Source organism: Vidua macroura (genome assembly GCF_024509145.1).
Source record: "Vidua macroura isolate BioBank_ID:100142 chromosome W unlocalized genomic scaffold, ASM2450914v1 whyW_random_scaffold_30, whole genome shotgun sequence".
Classification (NCBI taxonomy): domain Eukaryota; kingdom Metazoa; phylum Chordata; class Aves; order Passeriformes; family Viduidae; genus Vidua; species Vidua macroura.
The window spans coordinates 5,437,985-5,458,592 of record NW_026530534.1 but is presented as its reverse complement, the minus strand read 5'-3'; the positions used below and the strand labels follow the sequence as shown (position 1 = coordinate 5,458,592).

The 20,608-nt window shown below is 38.8% G+C and overlaps 1 protein-coding gene across 3 annotated transcripts in view; it reads left to right on the top strand.

Annotated features, from left to right (window-relative positions):
- The window catches only part of LOC128822720 (polyadenylate-binding protein-interacting protein 1-like), a 30,139-nt gene extending 14,387 nt beyond the window's left edge, over positions 1-15,752 (top strand). For 2 of the 3 annotated variants that reach the window (XM_054004533.1, XM_054004535.1), the window contains exons 3-11: positions 4,328-4,516; positions 7,416-7,528; positions 9,155-9,266; positions 10,547-10,672; positions 12,024-12,130; positions 12,497-12,614; positions 12,742-12,796; positions 13,350-13,443; positions 15,400-15,752. In XM_054004533.1, coding sequence (XP_053860508.1) covers positions 4,328-4,516; positions 7,416-7,528; positions 9,155-9,266; positions 10,547-10,672; positions 12,024-12,130; positions 12,497-12,614; positions 12,742-12,796; positions 13,350-13,443; positions 15,400-15,493 — 1,008 coding nt within the window. In that variant the 3' untranslated portion in view covers positions 15,494-15,752. The remainder of the gene's footprint in view (positions 1-4,327; positions 4,517-7,415; positions 7,529-9,154; positions 9,267-10,546; positions 10,673-12,023; positions 12,131-12,496; positions 12,615-12,741; positions 12,797-13,349; positions 13,444-15,399) is intronic. The other variant, XM_054004534.1, reaches the window with a different exon arrangement.
- The last annotated feature ends 4,856 nt before the right edge of the window (positions 15,753-20,608 follow it).

Sequence of the window (20,608 nt, the reverse complement as noted above, 5' to 3'; positions counted from 1 at the left end):
AAATGTTTAATGCCTGGCAAATCTAGTCCTCGAAGCTTCTAAACACTGGCTAAAATAAATTATCACCACGGATTTGTTTCCCTCCCCATACTTCTATACAATAATGTATCATTTTTGCCCTATCCTTCCCTTTTCTTGAAGGGTATTTATCCCAAGATTTTATTATTAAACTTAACGGACTGTCAGGTGGTATCTGGGGAAACTTTACTGGGGTCCCCGTCCCCATGGAATTAGAGGGCTTGCTTTTCCTCTGTCCCATCTTCTAGGACACCTTTATGCACACACACACTCGCGGCCCCTTGTTCGTGGCCCAGCCCCTCTCGGGGTCTGGAAACCGCACTACTTAGAGGTCCACACTTGCCTCGTCTTAAAAGGACGTCTCGTACGTTATGTCTTGGGATCCCAACCCCAACTGAGCGGATCTTACTTTTATACTCACACTGTCCTGCGTCTTCGCCCGGGCTTCGTGCACAAAGATTACGGGGTTACCGGTATCCCTTTTGCTTAATACCGAATTTAGGTTCGTCGGTAAGGGCCCGAGAAGGAAAAGCCTGCACCAGGGCCGCTGAAAAGGCAGCGGGGCGCCTCCCTGATTAGGAATTCCTGCCCGTTTGCCCTTATCCGAGTCACGGCACCAAATTTGTTATGGACAAATTCAATTGGGGAGGCTAATTATAGATAAATCAATTAACAAGAATTTATTAAGCAAGCGGTATTAAGCAAAAAAAACAGCACTGGGCGGCCGGGGAGTTTTTACTCTGCCACGGCGCACCTTCCCCCTTTGACCTTTTGGTTTTTATAGTCCCCCCTCTTTTTCGGTTGACGTATTTTCTCTCGATGTACTCTGCGCCGGTGCAATTGGTTGCTAGGGGGTCCTTTTTCTCTCTGCCCTTGGTGGTCATAGGGATGAAGGCTCCTTATCTTCTTTGCCGGTTGTCCTTGGCCTAAAAGTTAGCTTGTATATAGTTAGTTACAGTCTTCTGTGCTAGCTGCATTTGCACAATTCTTAAGTAGAATACTTGTTGTTTATCAAACTACCCCCCTTTTTTTTTTCCTCTTTCTCTTCTCACAGTCTGAAATTTTCTATTCAGTTTAAATTCTTATTTTCTTTCAATGTTCGTTTTAATGAACAAAGACCTTTTTATTACATAGATGAATGTGGGGCTGAGTTTAGCCTCTGTGGTTAGTCTTTTAATTGCAAAATGGGAAGAGGAGTATGAATACGAGGACACCAGTATACCAAATGGGATTGGAGTCCCTTGCAGAACAAGGATGTTTCCTCCAAGAGTGAATTTTTATCAGGTGAGGATGAGAGGAATATGCCTTCCTCTCTACTAAATGAGGATCTCATAACAACCTGATGGCTTTCAGAAAGAGCAGCTTCTTTTACTAGCTACAGCAGCTGCACCCCCTGCAACTTGGCTGGAGAGTTTTCAAACAGGTTGTTTGAAGAGATACTAGTTGTGCTGTATGTGACTAAGCTGCAGTTGTTGCACAAATAATGTCATAGTTCTGTGGACCAAAATAGTTGTACAAAACCTTTACTGAGCTATTTGAAATTGCCTAGTAAAATTTTATTTCCTTTAGAGAAATAGAATATTTAGCAAGTTAGATGCTTGTTAGCTTTTATTCTTTGGCTTCATAAGCTCTAAACCATTAGAATCATAGAATAATTTCAGTTGGAAAAGACCTCTGAAGTTCCTCTGGTCCGATCCCAACTCAGAGCAAAATCAACTTGGATCAGGTTGTTGAAGGCTTTATCCTTATGAGTAATGATTTGCCACCATTTCCTTAAATCCATAATTTTTTTCCTATTTCTGCTGGGCCACATTAACTTTGTCTTCAGTATTATTCACTGGGCAAATATTCTACTTAATTAAGCATCATATGAAACCTTTCTAGTTTTTCTTCTGTTATATTGATGTGTCCCTCATTAGCTTAAGTTTTATACTCTTACAACACAGGTCTTTAAAGAATTTTGGAAAATCTGAATTTTCCCCCACACATTCTTTACAGGTTGTGAAATTAATGCCAATACTTGATTTTCAGCAATGTGTATCTGTCTTTCTCCACAGTTTGTATCCAGAGCTTTTATCTTTCATAGATCCATGTTGCTTTGCAGTAGAGAAAAGAATGAGGCATTTTGAAGACAGAAAGTAAAGGATATTCCCTCATTAAGGGAGGGATGGTGGGGAGAGGGAGAATGTAATTATAAACCTTATCAGTGTATTTATGTCCACTAAGTAAAGAAAAAGCAGTTACCATTTTTAGCTTGATTTTTCATTACAGTAGATATATTTAAATCTTTTTCACATTAAATAGTAGATCAGTTGAGAATTCTGGTATCTTCTATGTTACCCTTATGTCTTGAATCACTAATTGTCAGCTCTTTAGCAGTTCCCTCTTCAGGTTCCTGCTTGCTCTTCTGAGATTTCATGAGATACTTTTCACAATCTTTTGTACAGTATGAAAAGGTGAATTACTGGTACTGTGTTATTACTAGTTACATCACAAAGTATGTTGCTTCCTATGCTATTCCTCTCATATACTATCATTGTAATTATCCAGGACAGCATTGACTTTAGAGACTTACATACATTCATTTTTGAATGGACAAAATTAGTGGGTTGCCCCTGGTTGAATGCCAGGCACCCACCAAAGCCTCTCTCTCCCTCCCCTCTGCAGCTGGACAGGGGCGAGAAAATATAACAAATGTTCATGAGTTGAGGAAAGGACCAAGAGTAGATCACTCACCAAATACTGTCCATGAGCAAAACAGGCTTGAATTAGAGATATTAATTGAATTTATTACTAACAAAATCAGAGCAGGATAATGAGAAGTAAAATAAGACCTTAAAAACACCTTCCCTCCCTTTCCCAGCTCTACCTTCTCCACCCTCATCAGCACAGGGAGACAGGAATGGAGGTTATGGTCAGTTCATCGCCCATTGTTCCTGCCACTGCTCTGGGAGAGGAGTCAGTCTTTCCCTTGCTCCAGCATGGAGTCCCTCCCATGGGAGCTAGTTCTCCATGAACTTCTCCAGTGTGAGTCCACCCATAGGCAACAGCTCTCCCCAGACTGCTCCACCGTGGGTCACTCTTACACAGGGTCAGTCCTTCAGGCACAGCCTGCTCCAGCGTGGGTCCCCCACAGGGTCACAAGTCCTACCAGGAAACCTGCTCCAGTGTGGACTCCTCTCTCCACGGGTCTGTAGGTCCCTGCCAGGACCCTGCTCCAGCACAGGCATCTCATAGAGTCACAGCCTCCTCTCAGGCATCCCCTGCTCCAGCATGGGCTCTTTCAGAAGCTGCAGGTGGATCTCTGTATTCCTGTGGCCCTCCCTGGGCTGCAGGGGCACAGCTGTTTCACCATGGTTTTCACCACAGGCTGCAGGGGAATCAGCTCCAGTGCCTGGAGCACCTCCTGCCCCTCCTTCTGCACTGACCTTGGTGTCTGCAGAGTTGTTCCTCTCACATATTCTCACTTCACTCTCCTCTGGCCCCAATTACATCTGTGCAATAACTTTTTTTCTTCTTAACTATGTTATCCCTGAGGCATCACTGCCATCTCTGATTGACTCAGGCTTGGCCAGTGGCAAGTCCATCTTGGAGCCGGTTGGTGTTGGCTCTGCCAGACATGGGGGAAGCTTCCAGCAGCTTCTCACAGAAGCTACCTCTGCAGTTCCCCCTGCTACCAAAACCTGGCCACACAAACCCAGTAGGGCAGCTTTCTGTTCCATCAGCAGGAGCGTAAACATTGATAAAGTATGCATTATTTCCTGCCTGTATTTTATACATGGGAACATTATACTGTATTGTATTTCTGCAATTTCTCCCCCTCCTGAATATTTTGGAGCACTTTTGTACTCTAGGTAAGCTCAAAATATTTTGTTTCCAATTTTCAATTATTTTTTCTTCTACAGTTCATATAGCTGTAGCAAAGTTTGTGTGTGCATCAGGAAAGGGTGTTGAGCCTCAGTTTGGTAATTTTATTCTTAGCAGGTATACTTACGTGTTAGTTTGTTAGTTAATCTTACAGTCAACTTGGCAAACTAATTTCTTTTTAATCTGTCTTTTTATGTGTTTTGCTGGGAGACCTTAATCTCTATAAAAACATGTTACCTAGTTCTTGACTACTGGAGCTTTTTGTTGCAGAGGTCTATATTTGCTAAAAATGTTTAAGTGAAATGTGTAATAAAGATCACTATCAAGTATGCAGAGCATCAGGAGTTACTCAAGACTAAGGGCTCTGGTTACTTCTGGAGATAGTAAGTGTGACTATTTAAGGTTTCTTTTAAATAGCTGGTATATTCTTTCACTGCTATAGGATTCTTCCTTTGAAGATGAATATGATGGCTATCTGACTTTGGCAGAATATGTACAAGACTTTCTAAATCACCTCGCTGAGCAACCAGGTTGTTTTGAAACTGAAATAGAGCACTTTGCCGAAACAGTGAATGGCTGGGTCACTGCGGATGAAACTTTGCAAGAACTTGTTGAACTCATATATCAACAGGTAGCCTGTGTATTCTGTCTTAACATGGATGTTATGCCTCTGTTACCTAGTGTGCAAGATATGCATGCTAGTATTATTTGTTATATCATTGTGCCTACATAGTATTTTAGTGGTTTGAATTTTTCTTTTTAGACTGAAATGTATAGCAAAAGATTTTTCTCAATAAATTGTAATGATATCTCAAGTGAGATATACTTGGCTGATTGATAAATTTCCCTAATTTACTCTGTTTCCTTTGTTGTGTATTTGAATCTCTCAGATCACATACTAGAGTTGAAATTACAGCAGTTCATTAAAGAAGTTATATTTGAATTGCTGGATTTACATAGCAGGGACTGTCAGTTGTACATTTTTATTCTATCCTACAAAAATATTCTTCATAATAGATATTTTTTGTTCTTTTGTATTTAAAAAAAATGATACCTACTTTGGGAAATGCTCTTTTTTACTGACAGGCTTTGTTCTTAATTTGGTATTATAACTATTTCAGAACATCATAATTAGAAAAAAAGGAAAGTTAGTCTGCTGGTACCTCGGTCTAGTCCCATTGATGGTCATGGAAACGAGGACAGAGACCTTGAGCTGAACTCTGTACTAATTGGGGGAGCTATTGGAAAAACCAGCTTAATCTGTGTTGTTTAGCAAATGAGCTGCTGCTACTGTCTTCTGGGCTTGCTGCAGAAAATGAAGTCACACTTCTGCTTGCTATTTATTACATTAGGTATCTCCCATTATCCTGAGTTGCTTTCAAATTCTACATTGAAGAATGTAAACTTTATGCACCTTTTAAGTGCAGATATTGCAGATTTTTTTCCTGTGAAATAATCTGGGGTATGTAGAACCTACATGATTGTCATGTATTGTGTAGAGTCTTAAGAACTGTAGAGTCTTAAGTTTCTTACTATAATACAGAATTGATACACATTTAATTAAGAACAGTTTAGTTATACATTCAGATTACTTGTGCTGTGTTTGGCAGCATAATTTTTTCATCCTTTATTTGGACACATGGAGAAAAGTTAATAAAAGATGAAAATATTCCATATAACTTTATTTGAAGAAACTTCATAGATGTTTAATAAATTGACTCTTGTTTAAGATAAGTATTTTAATGTTGCCTCTTTTTCTCTCCCCCTATTTAAAACAAGTCCAGTGGTAGGGTTAGATGTGCCTTCCTTAACTGAGAAGCATCTGACTTCATTGCTTAAGAAGTCTTGACTATTGTGTAGTTAGTATGGTGTACTGTTGCTGCTACAGCAAGTAAAATTTCTCAAGATATGTATTGGTAGGCTAGCCTTCATGCTTAGATTTTGACTTTTTTGGATTTGGAGATAAACTGGGATTACAAAGCAACAATAATTCAGGAAAGACATTATTGTACTATAATGAGTGGTTAGTAAGATATGAGATTTATTTATTTATTTATTTAGTCTCTGTGTGCTATGCCAGGTCAGAATACCCCAGATAGCATTGTTTCAGTATTTGATGCAACCACAAATACAGACCAACTGATTGGGAAGCTAATGGTTTAAAAAAATACAGATGATGTTTGAAGTAGTTTTTGGTTTTGACTGTGTGGTAGTTTGTTTTGGTGGGATTTTGGTGGTTTGTTTTGTGTGTTTTATGGTGGTTTTGGGGTTTTTTGTTTGTTTGTGGCTTTTTTTTTGGTTGAGGTTGGTTTTGGGTTTGTTTTTTTTTTTTTCCCTTAGGAAAGAGAAGTGTAATTTAAGTGACATATTTTGCCTTATAAAAAGGGGGCCACCTCTTCAAGTCCAAGCAACTGATTGAACTAAAGCACCAAAATGCTCGTTAGCTATTTCATATGCCTCTTACTGGAAACTAAAGTTGTAGCACTGATAGATGTGAAAGGAATGTTCGAAGATGATAAAGCCAAAGGAAAAGTTTAATGAATTCTTAGCATCCATGGGGGGGGGGGGGGGGGGGTTAGGCAGAGCTGATAAAATTACTTAGACCAGAGCCTCTTCTCACTGAAACTATATCTGAGAAATGATATCAAATTCAAGTCTTGTTAGAAGAGAGCTCAAAACAAATGAGCAGTAATAAATTGCCAAAATAAGGGAATGTTCTACTTTAAGTTCTAAGAGAGGTTGAATGTAAACACTAATGGATTCCAAATTACTTTTACCACCTCTTGGAATTTTCAAGTATCAGTTTCAAAGCAAAATATTTTTCAGACAATGTATAACTTATGTTGTGGAATTTCGTTGCCACCACCTGTTTTTAGATTATAAAAGTATAAATATTCAAAGTAACAGGACTTGTTTTAGAAAAAAGGACTTTTCAAGAACTATTAACTGTATTGATACAGTTTTAATATCTGAATCAGAAGTTTGCTGGAGCATGTACAGGAGAAAGTATTTATCTTTACTTACCATGTTCTCGTACTCTTTCCCTGAGCGTTCCTTATTCCCAAAAATAAAAATCTGGGATAAATAGCTCTTAGACTGAATGAAGGTGATATATTTATTTTAACACACTGTTTGGTCCTTGAAAAAAGTCTTAATGTCTACTCTTGGGTTTGTTTTGGTTTTTTGTTTTTTGTTTTTTTTTTTTTATTAACAGTTTGAAAGTGACTTTCAGATACTCTTTGGTGTAGGTCACAATGGAGAAGTAGAATTGAGAACAAATGGCACAATGCTGGTTATTTTCTTAAAGCCACAAAATCAATATAATGAACTTCAAAGTGCTGAAATGCATATAGCAAAGTGTTTATGAGAGAAAAATTAACATGAGAAATAGTAATTATTAATCTTCTGTTCTGCAATTGTCTAGTCAACTGTTGTTAAAGACAGATTTTCAAAAATCTCTTAAAGATATTTCCTGATAACCTAATCATGACTGCTATGAATAATTTATTTTTCCACTTTTATTTTGGAAGGCCACATCTGTCCCAAATTTTTCCTACATGGGAGCACGATTATGTAACTATCTATCTCATAATCTAACCATTAGTACACAAAGTGGGAGCTTTCGGCAGTTGTTACTTCAAAGGTCAGTATCAGTGTGTCATTTTAAGCCTGCTGCTTTCTCAGGTTGTCTTCCTTTTCTGTATGTAACTCTTAACATACTGTGCATATTTAAAATAGAAAATTAGATTGAGGATTATTAAAGCATAGGTACATACTAGATATCTAACACATATATTTTTAATATGAAAATAGGACTCCAAATTCTGTAGGCTCCTTTAAGTTGAGTATATTGTACTGATACCAAGTTATAGGGTAAATTCAAAAGGTAGTCTATTGTAAATGCAGGTGAACCCAGTGGGAAGAAATGATGATGTTTGACTCTAGTTCAGAAGGTTGAATGATTTCTTTATTATAACTATACTATAATACATTAATATACTATTTAAAGGAGATACTAAAACTACATACCTACTTTTTCTAACTACCATATCTAACTCGCGACCCTCTTGCGAGAGTCTAGACACAGGTGGATTTGATTTGCCATCAGGCTCAAACAATCCTCACCAGAATCTAATCAAGCAATCACCCCAGATAAACAATTATCCAAACACATTCCACATGGGAAAAACAAGGAGCAGAAATAGAAATTGTTTTCTCTTTCTTCTCTCTGTGCTCCTCTATAAAAAAATCCTAAGAGGAGAAAAAAGTGCCTGCCACAGTAGTCAACTTTAAATGTGTACTAATTGCATGTATATGTACTGTCTTTGTCCTTTGACTCTTGCCAGGGCTTATTTCATTGTGTTTTTTCTTTAATTCTTTTCTGGCTGGAGTTGCTGTGAAAAGTTTGTTGGTTTGCTCACTGACTTTACACCTATGATACATAAAATCACGAAGGATAAATTTCTTCAATTTTCACTTACTACAGAATTTGGGGGATTAAGGTTTAGTAATGATTAGACTTCACAGTTGACAAAAATGCAACATTTTTTAAATGGATGTATTTCCTTTTAAATCTTACTGTATGACACTTGAAGGAATAGTAGACTTTAATAATTCAGAAGTCTTTAGAAATTAGTCTTTTTCTTTAAGGACTTTTGTCTTCCTAAGCTCCAGACTTGATTCTTACTTTAAAAGTTTCACTTAGTCCACCTATTTTTAGGAGTAAATGCATGATAAACTTAAAAGAACACCGTTTTTGAATACTAAAAAATTACCTCACTGTGATGTTATCTTAATCCTAACTGTTTGCATTTATATCTAAATTTTGCTTCTGTCACTTAAAATGGTAGGATAAAGAATTTATCAAATAAATGTAAAGGCATCTAAAACAATGTGGGCAGCACCCTGAAAGGGGGAAAACATCTTTCAGAGTACACGTATTTTATTTCTGTTGATGTTTGTCTGCCCATGTTCAACTTCCTGGACCCATATTCTGATATATAAACTGTGTAACTGTCTTAATTTTTACATGTTGTAGTTTTCCCTATTTCGTTTTGCTTTCTCAGATACCTCAGTGCTCACCTAGAAGAACAAAAATCTGCATCCTTTGTGAAGTCCTCTCACTTCCTTCACAAATCAAAGTTCCTACTATTCAGTATTTAATAGTTCTAATGCAGTGAATAAGTTCTTAGCATTCTACTAAATAAGTAGCATGCTGCATATGTTAGGTTGTCTATAGATTATTTGATTTTTGCTTTAATGTTTTCAGGTGCCAAACAGAGTATGAAAACAGAGATGAAGCTGCCAAAGGAGATGAGACTGCTCGAAAACAATTTCATTCCTTTGTGTTGTTCTTAGCTGAACTTTACCTTAACCTAGAGGTAAGAAGAAAGTTGTATGTCATTCATATTCATTAATTTTTGTTGTGTTTAAGTAAACACTAAAATGGAATATCATTTAAGGTGTGAGTTTTTTGAGTTTGTTTTTTTAAAGGGAAAAGGGAATAAAGTAAAAGAACTTAAGAACAGTTTAATTATAATGTGTGTCCAAGAAACAGATAAACGAAAAAGGACAAGATCATCAGAAGAGAAATATATAAAGATTTAAAAAACAGTATAAGAATACCTAAAAAGAACCAGCCATAAACCGCCTTGGGAATGAACCTTTTGGTATTTGTTTTTGTCTGGTAAACCCACCAGATTACTACACTTAAACAACATAGAAAATGTTACAACCTAGCAGAAGCAGATAGATATCAATAACCCATGTAATTCAGTATTCAGCCACTAATAGGAGCTATTTTCAAATGCTTGAGGAAGGCATGGGCATCTTCAAAGTGAACAATAAAAATGCAGACCTTGAAAGATATTTTTTCTGAAGGTTGAGTCCTTGGCTTATGCATGAAGCATGAAATTTTGTATTTAGATCAGTTTTTTTGTTTCTGATATGTACAAAAAAATGTATGTACACATAAAAGTTCTTTGACTCTTATACCCATGAGTTCAGTAAGTTCACTGACTACTGTGTAGTGTCCTTAAAATATATTTTTCACTGAATTATTTCAAAGGTTTGATTTAAGCAAACACTACTAAAATGTTCTGCTGGCATGAGGAAAGAAAACTCTGACACTTCCATTTTTATTCATAAGTGGGCCTTGAAATCTAATTTTCACTTACTAGAAGTAAAAAGGAAGCTTTCCAAAGGATTTGGGGAAGGGGAAGTTGCCCGGTTTGGAGTACCATTTATTTTTAAAGCATTTTTTTCTAATTTTAAAATATATAAAGAATGCCTTCTAGAAGTAAGGTACTCTACAGCTGCAGAGAATGCATAATGTAGGATGGGAAAAGAGCATGGGATTCTGAGAATTTGGGATGATGTGGATCACTTGCCAGGCATTTTTCAGCTTTTCTTAGCAATTTATTAGCAATGAAAAAATGCTAGGCAAGCATTGTTATGTATATGTCAGAATTGCAAGGATACTACTCTATATTCTAGAAATAGTTACGGTATTTGACGTGTTCTTTCAACTGAAGAGCTCAACTATGTTAATCACAAACCAAATCATACAGCATCTGAGAGAGAAAATGTGACTAAATTAATTTCTAAAACTTAAGTCTTTTAAATGTAGTTGGGTTTTGTTTTCTTTAAATATATTTTGCAGATTAAAGGAACAAAGGGACAGGTCACACGAGCAGAAATTCTTCAAGAAGGCCTTCGGGAATTACTAAATGTGCTCTTCTCTAACCCTGTGGATAATAATTTGATGTGTGCAGTGAAACTGCTCAAGGTGAGACAGTAGTTTTAAATAAGAAAAAAAGTTGGTTTTTAATTTCTTTTAATATATCATCATAGTCCTGAATGAAGAGGGAAGCTCCAAGTATCTAAAAATGTTGAAGTGTATCTGTAGCTAGACTGGGCTACCTCATCAAACACTGGATTCACTACTGAAGCAATAGATGTCTCCTGTTGTCCTTTCAATTTAATATAGTGGTAGATACAGGCTTTTCACTTATTTGCTTTGTGGTATATTTATTTTTAATTAAACTGTCTTAGAGTTGTTATCTAATTACCTAGGATCAATGCAGGACCGCAGTAGAAAACTGGGAATGTGAAACAAGTGCTTGCTTTTATATTTGCATTTTATTCCTTTGTATCATCAGACACCTTTCCAAGCATTTTTAGATCATGTAGTATTTATGCAGAGTAGATTAGGAACTGCTGTTAAGTTTGACCATAGTGGGAAAATTAATTTTTTGTAGTTTAACTCTTATCTCCTACTGTACAATTATTGGACAATGAATTAAGTACCTGTTCTTAACAGAAAAAGCTTTTATCCATAGCAGTTCTAGACTGTCTGCTGCTAACACTCTCTCAGCAACAGTTTCAGTCTCATAGATTTTATGTATTAAAACTCAAGTTGGCTTGGTCAGATAATTCTTGGCTCCTCTTTACACATACCCAGGTGAAATTCTGTGGCATATCTGATTCTAGGTATGTTGACTGAAGTCTTTCTAAAGCTAACTAGCCTATTGTTATTATCAGGTAAGCCTGTGGCATCATCTGCAAAAATATGGTCTCTTTTTTCATAGCATGTATTTAAAGCAATTAAGATCTGACAAATGCTGTTAGTCCTTTCAGCAGGATTCAGAATGTTGTAATATTTTTGTGTCGACGTGACACAAGTAATAGTATGGTCCATGTCCCACTGATACACAGTCTCAGAAAGATGATGAAATGTAACACTTTTTTACAAGAAATCACTGCAATATTAAAAAACTTATTTTGTTGTAATGTGACTGTTTCGCAGTGTAATTAAATCACTGAAGAGTTGTTTCAAAATCACATTTCAAGACTGAAATGAGGGAAGTGGCTGTGAAATTCTAGGCAACATTGGACATAGAGTTACCATACTGTCTGTAGTCTAAAATAAACTATTTATGTGGTCATTAATCTGTTCAACAAAAAGATGTCGAAGATTGGAACCTTCAATAGGTAGTCACATAATGAATCTAAATGCTATGAATTGCTAAAGAAACTCTTTTGTTGACAGTTTCTTAAACTTTTATAATTCACTTTAAAAGAGAAAAAAAAATACTAAGTAAAAAAATCCCCAACAAAACCTAATACCTTGTCTTTAGTTGACAGGCTCAGTTTTAGAAGATGCCTGGAAAGAAAAAGGAAAGAATGATATGGAGGAAGTGATTCAGAGAATTGAAAATGTTGTGTTGGATGCAAACTGTAGCAGGTGAGAAGATAAATTTGTTTGCAGTTTTGCTTTTATATTAAACAGAGCATCTTAAAAATCTTCAAGAATAATGACCATGTCCAAAATGTTTCTTTAAAAACTTTCATTTATAAAAAGTAAGGTATGTTGGTCACTTTCATGTAGCAATTGTGGGGGGAGTGTTTCTTTCAGTTTTGGTTTTGTTCTGTTTTTTATCTTTTACTAGAGATTAATGTTCCACTTAATGAGATGTTTGTGTATGTTTATTTTCTGTTTGTTTTCTGTTTGTCTGGTTTAAGTCCTTTCCCTCCCCCATTTGCCAGCCATTAGCCCAATTATTGTTTTGCACAAATCATTCTAACTTTTGTGCTGCTTTTGTTTTTTCAGAGATGTGAAACATATGCTTCTGAAAGTAGTGGAACTACGATCAAGTAACTGGGGTAGAGTTCATGAAACTTCTCCACATACAAAAGCTACTCCTGAAAATGACCCTAACTATTTTATGGTAAGAATGTACTGATATTTCAGTTCCTTAGTTTAATATGAATTTGATTCATAGACAATCATATTGCTAAAAGCTACAAACATCTGTCTCTGAACTCATATAACTTACCGTATAACTTTATTCTTAGAATGAACCAACATTTTACACTTCTGATGGCGTTCCTTTCACTGCAGCAGATCCGGGTATGTCCCCTGTTTTCTCAATCTTTAAAAAGTTGCAATTATGTCCTGTTGAAGCACATAAAAAGTTGTTCTTAAAATATTTGAAACTCATACAATTTAACAGACAAAATTGTAGCTGAACTCCTGGCTTTGTGTAACACATGCCTTATTCTGTGTTAAAAGAAGGTAAATGTTTGAAATGGAGAATGTGCAGTTGAGTTCATATAGTTCAGAAGAATTTGTGCCATAGTCCTCGGCACTTGGTTTCCACAGCTCTTTTGTTTGTCCATTGTTAGTAGCAAAAGGATTTGTTTCTTTGTTTCCTATAATCTGAACACAACATGGCACAACATCATTTGAGGTAAAAACAACTGTGACTACCTTTGTTTCTTTGGGAAAGTAGGTATCATTCTTGGAGTTTGATTGATGTCCTGAGAAAACACTGTAGTGGGAGTTTTTTCGATAATGTTTCATACCATTTATGGTTTCATTAAATAGGCTATTTTCAAACTGTATAGATGTACATTAATTTAGAGGACTAATATATTACTGGGTCTAATTTTTACTATGGCAGATTACCAAGAAAAATACCAAGAACTGCTTGAAAGAGAGGATTTGTTTCCAGATTATGAAGAAAATGGTGTGGCTTTATCAGGACCTGGAGATCAGTATGTTTTCTTTTTGAGTGATAGTTGTTGTGGGGTGGTTTTGGGTTTTTTTTTAACACTAGTTATTTTTACTGCAAATTTAGGAATCCAGTCTTGTAAAAAATGAAATTAATTTCCATTGCAAAATTAAATAATAATTATTATGTGTTTGTTCAGATGTAAGTTGGTTTGTAATCACACAAGTTTGAAACATTTTATATTTATCCAACTGAGTAGGGCAATTAAACTTCATATATTTTTGCCCATATGCAAACATACTCTCTTCTGCATTTTAGAAAAAAATTTGCAAGCAAAATGATGCATCATACCTTCAGGTGTTGGTAGTGAGACAACCTGAATTCATTCTAGCTAGAGATAATTACAGAACTTTCAGTGTTTTTCAAAGGGAGAAGGTTGTTAAGGTTTTCTCTTCAGGATAAGTAGTATTCCCTCAATTAATGGCCAAAGGGGAAGCAGTAGATGGGAATATAGTCTCACCTTCTGACACCAATTTATAAGAATTTGATAGGAAATCTGTGAAAGAAAGTCTAAAATAAATTGCTCTGAACTCTGTACTGGATGAAGGAGGACTTTTAGATCATGATTTGATACTCAAAAGCATTTTCAGTGTTGTGTTTGTGTGATAAGAGTGCTGGTCTGGATCATTGTTTTTGTTAGTAAATTAGAAAACTTTTAGATGGCAACTAGCTGAGGGGAGTTACAGGAACTTTGGAAGATAAATTAGTGATGTCATCAGAAATCAACAAGATCATATTGTGGAAAAAACTACCCTTGTGAACTGTTGTGTTTAGAACAACTTAAATGCAAAATGAATACAGACAGCAGTTAAACACAGCAAATCTGAAAAGTGGCATGTGAAAGACTGTGAGTCAATCTTCATGCAAGGTGACTGTGGAACCTTCTTTGAAGGCTTAAGAAAAGCTTAGACAAATCTATCCTGATCCTCTATCAGCTATTTCTCATGACTGACATCAGGGAGAAGGGTTCTTGAGTTTCTTCTCAAGTCTACACTTCTACAGGAAAGGAAGAACAAACAAAATAAATATGTTATCTGCTTTAATGTGCATGCTGATTCCCTTGTTTGGGACTAAACCACAGAAGGTAATAAACTGTGCACCTGAAACTAATGCACCCTTTATGAGAGTCAATAGCTGCTGATTTCTTTTAAGGCTGTTTAGAATTATATACACTATCATGTTCAAGCTACAACTCTGTTGTCCTAGTTTATGGTGATGAAAACTCCAGTTGGACCTAGAGAAAACAGGGAACACTCAAGTTACTGCTCAGTAACGGTGAGGAGAAAAATAAAAGCTGTTAAGTGATCCCTATCACTTCCCATCTTGATTTTTTTGAAACTCTGTTAGTCTCCGCTCTGCACAATACTGATTATCATTGTTGGGATACAGTCTTTTCTGTGACTTAAATAAGACAGATCTTTTCCAAAAGACTGGTTAACATGTAATAGAAGGTAATATAATGCAGATACAAAAGGGAGGTGAAGTAAGGTCGCCTTCTTTCATATATCAACAAATAGGAATACAGGTGTTCTATATAAATATATTTTTCTGACTAGTGTGCAACCAAGAGAGTTGACACAGTATTTGAACTGGGATGTTAACCAACTAAAATTTTGCTAATATGATGCTAATAATATTTTTTTGTAAATGCATCTGTGCAAATGTGTTATTGCATTTTTGAAAGCTTGTATTACATTATTGCATTTTTCTGTCATCTTGGAAATATTTCTGTCTTTTAACCTGTGGACAGCCTAAGATGATCTAAAATGGTGACAAACACTGTAGTAATTTGTACATATCTATGCTGCTTTTTCCTAGGGCCCATAAGCTCTGTTTTATCCTTGATGTTTATGTAAAATATTTCACCTATTTACTGTTTCTGAAAATCTGTACGTAAACTTAACAGTTTTGGTGGGGGTTTTTGTTTTTGTTTTTTTAGGTATTTTAATGATCTTGATAACAAGATGGATCCAGAAATTGAAGAAGCATATGAAAAATTCTGTCTAGAATCAGAACATAAGAGAAAACAGTGAGATGTTACACAGTAACGTTAGTTTATTAAACCAGTTTAGGTCTGGTTAGAGTACAGGGAGGCAAAAAACATTTGTAACAAAATAAGGAAGTTCACTTTCTCCAAGTACTCAAGTTACTCAATTTCCATTTTGTTAAACAGAATCTTCCAAAAGTTGTAAACTTATGCTCTGTAACTTAGTGTTGTGTATATATCACAATTTATTTTATGGACAGGTATATGAACAATGTTTGGCTGCAATAAAATTGATTTTAAAAGTATCATAATGGAAATTAAAATTTAATGGGGAGCTGTCCCATAGGATTACCTGTGGGGGGGGGAAAGAGGAAAAATAAATAAATTTCAATTTAATTGCTTGCTTGGTTTAGTATACACTAGGACATATCCTTTTTACCATATACAAGATCTGGTATTTAATTTTTTTTCTGACTAAAGAGCACATGATCAATTACTTTTTTGGGTTTTTTTTCTGTAAATCACAATCATGAAATCATGATAAGTGGTTTGTGAAGGGTTATTTTTGTGGGGAGTTTTGGTTTTCGTTTTCCTTTTCCTTCCTCTTCCAAAACACATATATATGAAGTCTGGATTCTCTCCTAAAATAAACATGTTACATGTTGATATGTGAAAAACCAGTGTTTTGGAAATCAGGTTATTTCAAGACCTTTGGTTCAGGTAAGCTTATTTCCAAATTTTACAAGCAAAAACTATCCTGTAATTTGCTGTGTTCTTCAAGACTACATGGATATATTTATGTTTTAACCCATGCTTCTCCAGGAGTACGTGCAGTGATTGGTATATTTTTTGAAACTATCTAACATGTCTAATCTCTCAGCAATCCTTGTCACTTTCTCCATTATTCTAATTATTTTATATAGTTTAATTTTGTATTTTAAGTAAACTCATATTTCATAAATGTTGACATTCTGAAGTCAACTGCTAGTTTTTTTGAACCCATATAATCATGTTAGTCTTCCTAGGATATACCATTGTAGTTGTTGCCAAATTCAGTTGTATTTCTTCCTATTACCTGTTACTGGTTAGACTCAGTAGAACCCCTTATCAAAAGCAAATGGGAAATATTTCCCAAAAGGCAATTGTAAAGAGCATGTGTTATAAATATGCATGTAAATAATTTTTACTTATTTGGTGAAATGACTTGTGTATCTGCTAATACAGTGAGTACTGGGTGTTTAACATGTTCTTTTAAGTTGAGGTTTTAGAAAAAAAAAAAATAACCAGCTTTGTTTTCTTTGGTATAGCTTTCTCTATCTTGTGTTTTTGCTTTAAACTGTTTTTGGTTTTTTTTGTTTGTTTTTTTTTTCTCATTTAAGTATGCATTTGTCCTGGTTACAGAGAGGAAGTGGAGTTTAGAGCCATGTGGGCATGGCTAGGTTGCTCTTCTATATCACCTACATCATTGCTGGGGAGTGTAGCTTTGGGGAGAAGAAAAGGTGAGCACACCCCTTGAAATGGCACCGTTTGTCTCCCTCTTCATGGGAGGGAGTTGCTGGGATCAGCCCTGTGCATCTTGTCCTCTGCCACAGCTGCTGCCCATTCCCTTCCTACTCCTCTGAGACGCAGCTCCGGAATGTGGTTCTGAAAAGCAGCAAATGTGGCTCTGGGACGTAACTGAAAAGCAGCAACAGCCCCACGGAATGGAGCCCAGGGGAGCAGTCTGAAGCAGTGGTGAAAGAGTGGAGCCAAGCTCAGTGTAGCAGTCTGAAGTGGCAGCATGTTGCAGTGTGGATGATCTAGCTTTTAGAGGTTTTTCCCATAGTTGTTTTCCATTGTCTCAAGCTCAGGGATGGGGAGAGCCAAGTGCAGGGAGTGCCTGCCATCTTGTCTTTGTCCCAGTGGCCACATGGAACTAAGTTGAGGTGATGAACACCTTTTGTGTGTAAAGCACCTTTTTTTTTTTTTACATGCTTTTGTTATTAATATTGCTGCTGTCACTGTGGATTTCTTATTCCATTGCTGTTTGCTTTCAGTAAATTATCTCAACCCATAGTCTCTGCCTTTGTCCCTCTCTTATCAAAGGGGGTAGGGGGAAGGGGAGTGCCTTATTTAGAGTATAGTTTCAAGCTGGTGTTAAACCACCATGTTCAATTGGTGCCCAACATGAGGCATGATAGGGTTGAGATAACATCTTTCATCTATGCATTTGTGTATTAGCTACAAAACTCCCTGGTTACAAGGCTGCTCAGTCTGTCCACATCGTTGTGGTACCTAACACTATATATACTCCCATATTGTCGGAACCCAGGGTGTCCCTCAGACACTCTTGGATGTTCTGGGCTCAGGGCAAAGGCCTCTGAGACCCTGGCAGGCGGCCAGGGACCCCTGTGGTCTTGAGCTTGACCCATGGAACAATTTACCAACTTTGCAGGAAGAACAAGAAATCACAAAAGTTTAGATATTATAATAGAAGTAGTCACAAGGTGAATGGTAGAATTTTTTAGTGCTGTACAGGGGGGTTTTAGGCCTTGTACAGGGGGGTCTAAGGTTTGTACATGGGGGTCAGAGGTTCTAAGATGGAGGAATTTGGGCGTGCCCTGTCCTCCTTCTTTCTTCTTCCTATTCTCCATGTTCTTGGTGATGTTGGCACTCACAGATTGGTTTAGAGTAGAAAGTCACTGTTCAACATAGGTAGTGGGCATTGGGGAAAAACTATAAACACCTAATACGTAATATGTGATATAAAAGATGGCACCAGCCCCTCGGGGAGGGGAGAGAGGAGACAGCCAGAGACGGGGACAGACAGAGTCAGGGACAATGTCAGGGAGTCTGTGTGCCTTGAGATAACATGCAATAAACTGCCTTGAGACCGGACGACTGAAGACTGCTGAGTCTTTCTTTGAAGGCACGGGTTGGAGGAGAGACTTTACCACCATCCGGAGTCACCCCAATCTGGGGAAGGCTCCGACATCTGGCGTCCCTGGGTGGGCGCCGACAAGAGACTAATTTGCCAGACGACCTCCAACTTCCACCCGGGAAACAGGCACACCCTGAAGACTCCGCAGAGAGAGAGAGCGGACAGCTCCAGACGAAACATCCTGACCTTCACCGAAACAAATCATCCCAAGGACAGCCCGGAGAGGAGAAAAACCAGAAGCGCGCCTGGAATTTCTCGCCTGTGAGCTGCTGGACAGTAATCAGGACCATCTCCGGACCGACCTTGCGCCGACTCGGCTTTTGGTGAGATCGGTTGAGATTGAGAACATGGGGGGGGGATACTCCCAAGAGCAGATCCAAGTTTTGTCAGCCCTACAGAGGGTGGCATCCACACATCCTGTGGAGATGACTCCAAAAGAGCTAAAGGCCCTGTTGTTGTGGGTGCGGTGTAATTATCCGCACATTGAGACACATCTCTTGTTCGAACCAAATTTCTGGCAAGAGATCAATAGGCATTTGCATTATCTGGTCACAAAAAGAGATAAGAATGCCGCAAAACTTTTACCTTCCGCGAGAATAATGTTAGAGTCGTTTTCACAGCGCGGCAAGGAGTCTCTTGTTTTACACCAAATAGCTCAGGCTCCTGGAGGAGCACAGGGAGAATTGCCCAGCCAGCAGCATGGGGCAGCTCTCTTCACCACAGATCAAGAGGAAGCAGAATCGCTTCCCGTGGAAAAGCAAGGGGACGATTTTCCAGCACGTCCAGGATCCCCGGGTTCCCACAGGTCCTCAGATTCCCCTGAACCCCCAGAATCTCTAGGGTCCTCCGATGCAGAAACCCCTCAGTCGATTGCAGATCAGCCGGGGACAGTTGTCACCCTCGGTGAGGGAGGAGATTGGGAATACCCCGAGTCTACACTCACAGAGGGGGGGGCTGTAGCAGCACAGGCTGGGGAAGGTGCAGATGGGAGTGCAGAACCCAGGGAGGAGGGGGAGCCGTCTCTCGCAGGAGCGGCGGCGGGCAGTTTGCAACAGCCCGCGGCGCCAGGGAGAGCGGGGGGGACTGTGAGGGCAAAGGGGACCAGTGAGAAGGCGGGGGATGTGGGCGCGGCGGTCGTGCGTCCTGAGGGTCCCGTGACGCGTGCCATGGCGAGGGCCCGCGCTGCAGCAGCGGCAGCCGCCGGGCAGGCTCAGGGTGAAGGCTCCCAAACCACAGCAGCGGCAACGCGCATGCGTGTGGTGGAGAGGCGAAACCCAGAAGCCGGGGCGGGGGAGGGCACCTCGCGTGCGGCGGGCGCGACACGAGCACAGACGGGGCGGAAGCGACGCGCTCGGGTTGTGGGCATTGGCGCAGAGTCAGGAGAGGCAGGTCCCAGTGAGGGGCAGTATGGGGTGGATACATCAGAGCCGGAGTGGGAGCGGGAAGGTGGTGACGTCAGTCTCGGGGAGGAGGAGAGCGCTCCCGAGATCGCGGCTGCGCTGGAAAAAGCAAGGAGGCGCGGCCAGGGTCGGGGCGGGAGCGTCCACACCCCCGTGGTGACGCAGGCAGGGATGGGGCGTGTCCAGGGTGCAAGCGTTTGCCAGGGCACCGCCTCCACACCGTTCCCATGGCAATCGACTCATGCGCACTCAGCCTGTACCCACAGCCAATCCCAGCCAGTCTCAGACATTGTAAAGCTGAAGCAGTTGATACAGCGAGAGTCGACATCCCAGACTGCGGGATTTGCAAGTGTAAATCAATTGTTACAAGAATTGCACAGGGATTTATCAGAGATACAGATAGGGGAACAAACGTCCGAGTCTTTTGCAGTGCCGACCTCAGCCGGTCAGACGACAACGCCACCTAGTGGCGGGACTGCAATATTGCAGGAGATTTTGCCGGAGCCGGTTGCCCAAGCCATCGCGCCACCCAGTGGTGGGTCTGTAACACTGCAACACTTTTTTCCAGTTTTATATAAGAAGAAGTCTAGGGCGAGGAAGACTACACCTGCACGACAGCAGGAACCTCCGCTGATTCCAGAGCGACATGTGACTCAGGACACTCCTGCTGAGGCGCAGCAACAGGATGATACTGTATGTATTACTGCTTCGGAGGGTGTCCCAGTCTGGACAATTCCAGCATTAAGGTCTGCTGATTCCTCACGTCAGGGAGAGTCAATTATAATATCAAAAGGAGTTGTTGAGTTTCTTTTACAGTATCTGACCACAGCCTTGGAGTCGC